The sequence below is a fragment of the Chrysemys picta genome, chromosome 1, assembly GCF_011386835.1.
Source record: "Chrysemys picta bellii isolate R12L10 chromosome 1, ASM1138683v2, whole genome shotgun sequence".
Lineage (NCBI taxonomy): Eukaryota > Metazoa > Chordata > Testudines > Emydidae > Chrysemys > Chrysemys picta.
Window position 1 is genome coordinate 322012669 of NC_088791.1, and position 11250 is coordinate 322023918.

General features: G+C 41.6%; 1 protein-coding gene across 3 annotated transcripts in view; it reads left to right on the forward strand.

Annotated features, from left to right (window-relative positions):
- The window catches only part of TMEM123 (transmembrane protein 123), a 33588-nt gene extending 26946 nt beyond the window's left edge, over nt 1-6642 (forward strand). For 2 of the 3 annotated variants that reach the window (XM_065581548.1, XM_005300351.5), the window contains one exon: nt 3871-6642. In XM_065581548.1, the coding sequence (XP_065437620.1) occupies nt 3871-3895 (25 nt within the window). In that variant the 3' untranslated portion in view covers nt 3896-6642. The other variant, XM_042854821.2, reaches the window with a different exon arrangement.
- The last annotated feature ends 4608 nt before the right edge of the window (nt 6643-11250 follow it).

Here is an 11250-nt window from a genome sequence, read left to right on the forward strand (position 1 = left end):
TTCCACTTCCTTCTCCATTTCCACTACAGGGTTAGGGTTGGGTTTTTGGGGGGGTGGAGGGGTTAACCCTCAGATCTTTTGAGAAGTTCCTCAGAAAGATATATTGATCATCTCTTGTTCTCTGCTTTCTTCTTTTGCGTATTACTGTTACGCTGTAATTGTGCTGCCTTTTAGAACCTCCAGCCCTCTTTCAGAATTTTGCATGTTAATATTTACTAGAATTCTTCACTGCTGAATATTTCTTCCATGAACTCTGATGCCTGAAGAATTCTCTCTCTCACCCAGACCCTTATCTCTCTTTCACATCCGCACACTCACCAGTCCTATCATTTCTTGGTTTTCTGCATATAGCTACTCTTCCTCTACTTTCCTCTCTATCCCTCCTGTACTTATTGTACCTATCTGTGGTGACATTCCAGTAGCTGTATGGTCAATAAATAATCATTTGTCGGCACTTTTATTTCTTCTTCTTAGTTTCTCATTCCTTTCCATCTGCGTATAGACTCTTTTGATGGTATTTTTTCTTATTCTTCATTTTCTGTAGTAGAGCAATTCCGCTTTCTATGTTATCCTGGATGTGTTGGATTCACATATCAGATTCTTGGAATTAAATTATCCCTCTTTCCCCCTTACAATCTACCATAATTAACGGACTGGCTAACAAGTTTTGAATCCAGGGTTTATTACCCCATCTGCTTAAGCAGAGACTGTCTAAATCAGTCACCCCTCATCACAGCGAGCATTCCAATGATCTATAGCCAACATTTACAAACTTAAGCCTAACCTGGGGCACTCATGTTGAAAATGTTGAAGTGAACCTCAAATCCTCCTCTCTACAATACAGGCGCATCTCCTGGTTTGTCGCCTATCTTACTCTTGACTCTGCAAGAGATCACATGTATTGAGTCTGCCTTCAGGTCTCTTCCCAAATCCCTGAAGTCAGATAACTTGGTCTTTTGTTTCTTACCTAACACTCCCTTCACTTGTTCCTGTATGGGTTAGAGTTAGTGGAAATGCCCCTATCATTTTCTAGGTTTCTCATCACATTCATTACCAGATCATAGAATCATAGGCTTGGAAGGGACCTTGCGACTTCATCTAGTCCAGTCCCCTGCACTCTTGGCAGGACTAAGTATTAGGATCCTTCATCCTGGTGCCTGTTTCTTTATATGGGTCACATCTTGGGCTGGGTTCCTTGCTGTAGAGTCACTAATTAGGATCACTTGTCTCTGCTTTATTTTTTTAATCCCATGCAGTACTTGTTTCTTAGTCACTGATCAAGCTACTGCATATTTTTGGTTTATTAGTGGTATGTTACTCCTTCTTGTAGGGGAACAATAGCTATTTTGTCAGGACATATTTCAACTGTATAGGTTCAGAGGATGTCTTCTGCTTTTCTTACTAAGCTGCCTTCTCTCTTTTTCCATTGTGCACTACTGTCCAAACTGTAATCTCACCCTGGGGTGTTAGACCCTCTGGGACAGAAGCTGGAACGTCTTTACACTGGATTGCCTTACTCCCTATGGTTTCCATTCTCCATGTCAATTGAAGGTGTTTGTTAGAACTTGATAGTGTCAAAGGATTCTGGTACCTCTCCCTCTTTTGAATTCTGTTTGCTAGTCTCAGGATCCATTGAGTCATGGCTCCACCCCCTCATTATCAACACTGACTCTTCCAACACCCCACTGTTCATCCAGCCTCCACCAGCCCCCTCCAAACAAAGAAGCACATACAAGAGTCATCAACTCGCTCTTATTTTCAGCCATTCTTTTCCCAGTATTGCCAACCCTAAGCATTCAAAAGTCATGTTTCAGCCCCCTTTCCCCCCCAAGATAATAAGATTAGCTTAAAATCAATAATTTTAAAAAATGAACATTCTTTTTATTTGCCTTTTTGTTTTTTGAGTCTTTTGATTAGTGCTTTTTAACTTTTTCTCCACAACAATAAGGACTAGAAACATCTTTGTTTACAAGGAAAGCTGAGATGCCTCATGTACTCACATGACTCCAGGCTTTGAGAATAACATCATATCATGTGGAAGTCTTCATGAAATTGGGAGTTGGCAATGCTGCTTTTCAAAGCATTGTAGTGTTAGTTGCCCCTGTCCTTTCACAAGAATCGCTCTACGGAATACTCCTCTCTGATTTTACTCTCCTCCATTTTTAAAAACTGTCTTGTCTTTATTTTTCTTGTTAGACCTGTATGGACACTTAGGAAATAATGACCACATCGTCAAAATTGCTATTGCTAAAAAGCAGGTAAAGTGAGGTACTTGATCAGTTGGAACATGTGATATACCAATTAGTGAATCTGAGTGAAATGCACCGTGGAAGTTAAGAGCTGGTTAATGAACCTATCAAACGAGTAAAATCTATTTTGAAAGGGGTGTGGATAACTGAAAAAGCATTAGACAATTAGGAGATAAAAACAAATGTTTCTCAGAAGTGATGTCCTGGTAGTTACCATTTGGCATCTTTAAATCCAAATGTTAGGAAAATCTAGAAGAAGTTGGAGAAAATATAAAGAACAGATATCAGGGGTCTTATTTTCAGAGCAACTGGGCACTAGCAGCTCCCTCCTGGACTTCAATTGGAATTTTGGATGCTCAGCACTTCCAAAAGTCAAGGCCAAAAAGGATGACACAACCGTAAGCAAGAAGCAATGCAGGTTTATAGACACAAATCAGGCTAAACAAACTTAATTGTTTTTTCTGACAAAATTTCAAAATTATTGATTTAAAGAGAAGTAAGGTAGATGACGACTTGCCACCAAAACTGTCATTGCCTTCAACCATTATTACACATCAGACATTTTATTTTGATTGCAAGTTCTCCATCATTAGCAAAGCAGCTAATGCAGGCAATCATTACACATCAAGAAATTTGTTACCAGAATGCCCTATATTAAAATCCTGTTGTTATTAATAATTATTTATATTGCAGTAAGACCCATAGATCCCACCCCAATTGTACTAGGCACAATACAAACGTAACAGAGAGATGATCCCTGCCCTGAAGAGTGTACAATCTGTGGGTCAATGGAGCCATTCTTTTTCTAAAGCCGATTCTTTTTTCTAAAGCCAAAAAGGGAGCATCAGATATCCAAAGAATATCGGATTGGGCCTGTGTGCAGCAAGAAAAAATGTTCTCTGTGTTCTGGTGACATACTTGTTGTTTCTCTTAGTTTGTGTAACTGCTGTGGTAATGTCTGTGGGTAGTAAATATAACACCAAGTAAAACATTTGATGTGTAATAGCAATTGAAGTCACAGGAGTGTTGGGTGAACAAGACATGCAGAGCCCAAGTGTCTTGTTTGGCCAAATAATACACTATTAGCCATTTGTTTCAAAATGTTTACCTGCCCCAAAAAGGGTATCTACATTGGATTGGGGTTTTCAGAAGCCATTAAAAAAATGCAATCCAGTACATAAATTCATGTAGGATTAACACTAGAAAATTGTCTTGTTTGTTTTTAAATAATTTCATTTTTGAGAGTAAAAGAGAAGAGAGAGAAATAGTGACTAGCTTCAATCACTAATATAGGCAAGGGAAGATAGAATAAAATGTACCCATTGTGAACTTTGGTAGTTACTTAGCTAGATGAATGAAATATGAAAACACTGCAATGTCTTATATGTTGAGCAAGGCTTAAGGCATGTGGTGAAAGATAAGTGTTTTAACATCAGGCCTGGTTCCAAGAAGCACTGAGTAACAGAAAATCCCATACAGGCATTGTGGGTGGTCAGCACTTGCCAGTAGCAAATAAACCTTGCTGGCAGTAAAGTGGGTCATGACATTCTGAAACTTTTGATATTGTGTTGTAGACCATTGATGCTTTTGCAAATGATTAATTACCGTGTTTCTGTTACAGTGATGAACATGATGCTATCATTTAAAGATACTTCAGAGAAGACATGGGGAAATTCCACCCGATCACTGCTTTTAGAACATCTGTTTGAAAAAGTTTTTTTCCTTTCATATAGTCCCAGGTTCTAATGCATCCATAGATCTGATCCCGCACAGTGTCAAGATCTTCCCAAGCACCCTGAGCTCCCATTTATTTCAATGGGAGCTGGAGGAAGTTAGTACTTTGAGAAACATGCCCTGTTGTTGATGCAATTAAAAAAAAATCCTTTAAAGTTTGTTACCTAATGATGAACTGAAATGCTTTTTAAAATAAATGCATAGAAACTTTGAGATACCAAATCATTACCATAATATACCACGTGACATTACAATTGTGAATACATTTGATTATTGCCTACATACTCCATAAATGCAGATGGTTCTACGCTGGGTACAATAGGCTGAAAAAATACTAATTGCAGTTAAGGAAAAATGCAATAGGCTTGGCAGGTAAAATACAAGAGGAACTGACTTTGCTACTATTTTGTATTAAAATGTATTTATTTGTAACTTGAAACTTGAGATGAACTTTTGTTAATGATTTGGGAACCTCAGACTTTGTTTTTTAACAAAAATATTTCAGTTCAGTGCTGATGCAAGTAAAGGGATGTGAGATTGTTCATATTTATCAAATTACAAATTATAATGTTGTAAACTATCCAGAACAGGATGATAGAAAACGTACTTAAAATATGCTCTACCGATGATCAGTGATCTGTGGGCATATTCCTTGATGGGTCTGCCCAGAGACTACTGTTCATAGTGGGGGGACACAATTTAAACGTTCTGGTGGTATGCAGCAGGGTTCAGGGCAGGGCATATCAACCCTGGCAGAAATCTGAGGGAGCACGTGACCCTATGTGCTTCTTCCACCACATTGTCTCTGGGTCTGCAGAATAAAATATAGTGAGAATCAAGCTGTGGGGAACTGGGAGGGGGAGGAGATACAGTCTACGCGAGTACTTGTCTCTTATGAAGTGGTCTATAAGTTGAAATGGGCTAGATAATCATTGTAATATACAGGTTTTATTTAGAATTAAATTAGTGGTTCATATCCAGCAAGGCACAATGGTATGATTGAGATAAACTGTATTTTTTTTTTAAAGGTTTGCCTCCTACTGTGAATATGAAGATTTCCACTGAAAATTGTTCTAGCTTGAATGTAATTTAAAATCCCTGCTTTGTTTTATTCGGAAGCTTTATACAGGGTTTCTAGTAGGATTTTAGGAAGAGTTGGGAATAACTCTCCAAATGCAAATGGTAAAATATATATCTATGCCCTACATTCTTAGCATTGTTTGCAAATCTGGTGCTGCTGTACTAACACATTATGATCTAGTCCAGGGATGGCCAACCTGTGGCTCCAGAGCCACATGCAGCTCTTCAGAAGTTAATATACGGCTCCTTGCATAGGCACCGACTCCGGGGCTGGAGCTACAGGTGCCAACTTTCCAATGTGCTGTGGGGTACTCACTGCTCAACCACTGGCTGTGCCACAGGCCCTGCCCCCACTCCACCCCTTCCTGCCCCCTCCCCTCAGCCTGCCGTGCCCTCGCTCCTCCCCTCCCCCCCAAACTCCTGCATGCCACAAAACAGCTGATTGGGAGGTGCAGGGAGAGAGGGGGAGGTGCTGATCAGCAGGGCTGCCGGTGGGTGGGAGGTGCTGGGAGTGGGGGTGGGAGCTGATGGGGGGGGCTGCTGATGTATTACTGTGGCTCTTTGCCAATGTACATTGGTAAATTCTGACGACTCCTCAGGTTGGCCACCCCTGATCTAGTCAAAAGTCCATTGAAGTCAATGAAAAGACTCCCATTGGGTGATATCAATGGACTTTGAATCAGATCTTTGGGAGTCATATGCAAGGGGCCTGAGACTGATTTCTAATTCCCTTCCCGTTTACACTGGTGTAATTGTATTGACTTCAGTGGATGTAGTCCTGATTTACACTGTTATAAGAAGATCCGAGTGAGGCTCAAAGACTACAAATTTGGAGTTCCTTTAGATTATTTCAGCAGCAATGAGCTAATGTTCAATCCCAGTCAGTTTCCCTTTGCAGCTGGCCCTGTATGGAAAAGTGTCTCTGATGGAGAGCTGCGTTGATGATTACTACTAACTATAATTCACCATCCAAGACACAACCACATAAATATTAGACAGCTATTGAAAAGTTTGCCCAGGGGCATTTTTGCATGCAAGATGGCCAGTAGTGTGTCATGCAGCACTTTGGTGGAAACAGGTCTTATACCAGTTACTATTTTGTTTAGAAATATTTCACTCTTTTAAGTCTTGCACTTTCAGAGGATTTTATTTAAAAAAATAAAAAAAAAATCTGTTCTAATCATAAAATTCTTTCTGTATATGATAAGACCTAGTCCTGCAAACCCTTCCTGCTGTGGGTTGTCCTTACTCACGCACTCCCTTTGCAATCAGTAGAGTTACTTGTTTGAATAGTCCCAGGAGGAAGGGTTTGCAGGGCTATGCCATTAAAACTTTTTTTTTCTCTTGTTTAAAAAAAAATTGAAATATTTTAAGTGTTTGTTAATTTCACTGTCTTTTTCTTTTTATATGTATATATAAAGAGTACAGCTAAACTTTACCAGTTTGCAAATCATTGTTCTACAGAATTTTTTTTGTAGTTACCGAGAGTTTTACTGTATTAAGTGCTACTCAGTAGAGTTACTGAGATCCTCTGACCTCTGTTGTGCAGATGAATAATAAAATGAAATGTTTGCCTTTATTACCAGAATGTCAGGTCCAATGTATTTTTGGTTTTATTAAACAGTGTTTTAATTCCTTAAGAATCATTCCCAAAAAAATGTTGGATGAAAATGTCAATTTACAATATACAGGTGTTTAAAATGATCTGCTTTTTAGATGGTAGAACATGAGAGTTTAATTTTTTGCCAGAACTTCTGCAGTTTAAAATACATTGTATTTTGTTTGGAGTTTGTGTGTGGAAAACAACATTAATGTTTGCAGTTAAGATGTAGCAGTAAATGAGGCAAAGGAAAGTTAAATTCCTTTTGGAGGGAGGGTATACTGTAGGAATTGAAAATTGAGTCCTACTCACCATTAAGGTTCAGAATTTAAATTCTAATGAAAGGGAAATGGATTTCAGCCTTAAGGTCAGTTGATGGTTAAAATAATAGTAGTCAGATAATGACAGAACTCTTTGCTGTACCATAATATGTGTAAAGTACATACATAGACCTCAGTCCTGCAAGTTGCTCCATGTTTGTGGTCACTTGTACCCAGGTGCAGCGGGACTTGAATTCAGTGGGACGCCATATGGATGCAGGGGTCTACCCATATGTAGTAACTTGAAGAATCAGGGCCTTAAAATTCACAGTTATTTAACTAACTTGATTGTCTGAACATTGCTAACCCTCTATGCCTATCCTATGGACACGCAGCTGATCTGTGGCAAAAATCCCAGCCCTGTGCTTAGCCCTCTAGGCTGTGTTGTCTTATTGTAAAGCTGTTTGAACTTATCTACTCTGGAAATGTTATAGCTGCATTACGAGAGCATACAATAGAAAGTTCCCAAGATCTAACAATGCATCCATTCTGGAAATGTTATACAGAATATGCAGGTAGTCTCTGAGTTGTAAAACTGGTTGCCTTATAATGAAATACAAGATGTTGAAGCCTCAATTCAACAAAACGCTTAAGCACATGCTTAACATCAGTGGGATTTATGCACATATTTACATGCATTATTGAATCAGTGTCTAAGAAAACTAGAATAAACAGTGGCTCAATCTCGCTGCACAATTATTTTGGACCTCCCTCCCCCTGGAAGGAGAATAAGAAGTTGAAAGATGTTCTTCCTTTTGTCATCAAGTACTCTTGCCTTTCAGAATCTGTTATATAATACTCACCATGGCCCCCTAAAATAAGTTGCCTTGAAAGTTTAAGTGCTGCCTAGCATCCAATGTGTTTTTAAAAAAGGGGGGGGGGAGAAAGAAAACTACAGTGCAGGCATCATATTTGAGATTTTAAATTCTCATAGCTATTCAAATGACTTCCTTCAGTCTTGGCTTGAGCTTTTGATCTCAATGTGATGTACAAAATGAGCCTATGGTTTACCTTCAGACATTATTCAAGTTACCTGTATGGGGGGGAAAAACAACATTTTGGATTTTTTCCCACACTGGTAACTTACAAAAGGGCAATCTGTTTTTGCCCAACTTCCATTTAATAAAAAAATTAAAAATTTGGACTAAGACCAAAAGTGCAAAATTGGACCACAGAAGGAATCTGAGAATTATGGGTATCTGTGGATGTTATAATAATGCAAAGAGTTTTCAAAGCCAACAACAAAAAATGGGCAGGGCTAGAGTTCATGAGTTATTCCAGGGTTTTTTTAACCCCTGCATGTTTGCCTTATTTTTTCTTTTGTAAAGTGTTTATGCTTCACTTAAACTAAATTCACTTTTTGTCATAGCCTGAAAATTCTGCTCTCCATTATATACACAGCAGGAGAACAGGATTGCAACTGAATTACATTATGCAGGTTTCAGAGGACATCTTTCCTCAAAACAAAAGGCTATCCCGTCTAACTCGAATTATCATGTGATTTTTAGAAACTGTTTGCAATTTTCATTCTTCAGCTTTATCATAATGAAATCTATCAGGCTAAACCTTAAGTTGAAGCTAGCTGCTGTGATTTTTTTCCTCTGACTGCAAGTGTTCTTGTAGGTCTCTATTTAATCTTGAGGCATGTACTTGCATAGCTGTTTCACCCTGCTGCTCTATTTTTATCTTCTTGAAATGGAAAATTACTGACTTGTAACTTTGCTTCTCTGAAGATAGTATAACAGGATGCTCACTTCTGTGTTTTAGCTTCCTAGGGCAAAACCTGAAGCATATCCCCAAACTGTTAAGATTATGAGCCCCTAAACCATTGTAAGAGTGGGGAGCAAGAGCCTAGTTTAAGTAGCAGTTGCACACCATCTGTTCAGCTTAACCTCTGACCTTGGAGCTTTCCAGTTGGTGGTGCAGGGGTCAGAACTCCCAAGGGAAGTAAGACCAGCAACAAAGGCTTGAAGATCTTCTTTAAAAAAAAATGAAAGTCTACTAGCATTTCTCCTATAAATATAAAGCCCCCACCCACACACACACACTCATCTCTAGTGGAGAGGAAGGCAGGTGCCTAAGAAGCCTGTCAGAACGGTTTCAAAGGAAATAGAATTACAGGTCAATAACATTTCCCTTCTGAAAACATAGTACCTGAGTAGATTCACACCCCTGGAGAATAAGAAATTCTAGGGACTGTCATGGATTCAGAGGGTCTGGTCTATGCCCCAGCCTGTCACCAGTCTCTTGGGAGTGACTTCTTTAATGGGCTGAGTCCCAAGGGCCCACACAGTTCCACCAGGGCAGCCCTGTGGCATCCAAGACTCTGAGATGGGGCCTTCAGTACCAGCAATCCCTGTCTCTCTCCATGGCTCCCTGCAGGGAATCCAGCCACGCCAGACTCCTGTGGAAGGCTCATATACCCTATTAGGGCACAAAACTCTCAGTGAGTACTGTATTTGCAGAGACAACAGGCAGCCTTTTCAATCAAGGTAACAATTTATTGGCCACCTGACTATAGAAACTGAAAGTTCTTAGGTTAGCAAAGAGAGGCCAAGCCATTGCCATCAGCCAGACAAGCCATAATGGATTCCATTTCTGACCCTCTGTCCTTAGACCTTAGCCCAGAGCTTCCAGCCTCTTCTAGAAGCCAACTGTATATCTACTCCTGGCCACAGCTCAGGCTTTTGTTCTCCAGGCAGTGCTGTGCTGAGCTCACAACTTCCCTGGCCGGAGCTTCCCGCTGTTGAAAGTTGATGCATGAGTCATTGGAGTTTGCATTGTCTCTCTGGACCCCTTGCTGAGCTGGGTAGGTTTCAGCCAGTTCTTTAATGACACTATTCATTCCACCCAGGCAGGGAAGTGACACCCCCACCCCCTCTTTTAGTCTTCCCCTCCCCCCACTCCTCATTGGCTGGCAATGCTAAGTATGGGGAGAATTGGAGGCATGCGTAGGATTCATAACAATATTACAAAAAATACCCATGTCACGTCTTGCCTGTTCAAGCATGAGCTGAGCAGGGTCACTTTAACCAGTGTTTTGGGGAAGTCTGAATGCACAATTGTTATCCATAGATGCAGGGGTATGGACAAAGGGGAGGGGGCAAGCAGGGGCATGGGCCCCCAAATAATCAGTGAGGGCACAGAACTCTGGATCCACGGCAGCAGGGGGAGAGTGCGCTCCTCCAGCCACAGGGGGAGCCGATAGCTCTTCCGGCCCCAGTGCTGTGGCAGGGGTACAGAACATGCCCCTCCAGAAGCGGTCAAATATTTATTCCTTTCCATGCCCCTGCATAGATGCCAGAGCATATTTCCCATATCCTTGGTAGCTGACCTACCAGGTACTTTAAAGATTCTTATAGCACAGTTTCTAATCAATCAATCTTAGTTTTCATAACACAAGCTAGAGCAGTTTCACATCCTCTCTTAGGTCTTGTCTGACCTAACAGGATGCACATGGGGAGTTTTCATGCAGTCTCCTGAGCCCTTTTGTTACCCAAAATTTTGGGTTTGAAACTGGTATGGGATTGTGGCATAACCTCCCACTCATCTGCCAGGGAGCAAGGAGACCAGTGAACCCACATTCTGTCGTGTGTCAGCCATCTTGGCTGCAGCCTGGGGTGCCCTTACCCTAGGCTGGGGTAGGAAGTGACTAGGGTGACCACCTTTTCAAAATGCAAAAAACGGGACACATGGAGGAGCCCTGCCCCCTCCATGGCCCTGTCCCCTGCTCCTCAGCCTCCTGAGGCCACGCCCCCCTGGCCAAAAGCTGGAGTCAGACAATGGTAAAACCGATCCAAGAACAGCCACCGGCCTGTGGCCCTGCTCACTGGGGCATGCCACCCAGGGCAGGGGCTGGGTCCAGGACTCCAAGGCTCCCCACAATGGTCCAGGCTCCCTGGGCAGCTCTTACTACTGCCTAGCTCTGGCTTGGCCAGGGGCGGGGCTTGGTGGCAGGAAGAGGAGGAGTAGGGCTTCAGCTCCCCACATATACACACTGGGAAGAGGCTGACACCACCCTGAGCCTTGTGCAGGTTCAGGGCAGTGCTGCAGGGCATCTGGGACAAATGTACCTTTCAGGATTGTCCCACCCAATTAGGGATGGGTGGTCACCCTAGAAGTGCCCCTTTGAGCATTTGGGGGGCATTGGTGTAGGTTTGTCCCCTTGCAAAGCTGTTAACCTAGCCATATTGCTGGTGTCCCAAGGTCTGGAGCAGCAGGGATGCAGGGTCCTCTCCCTCATTGGCAGCCCCCTCAGACCAGGTGG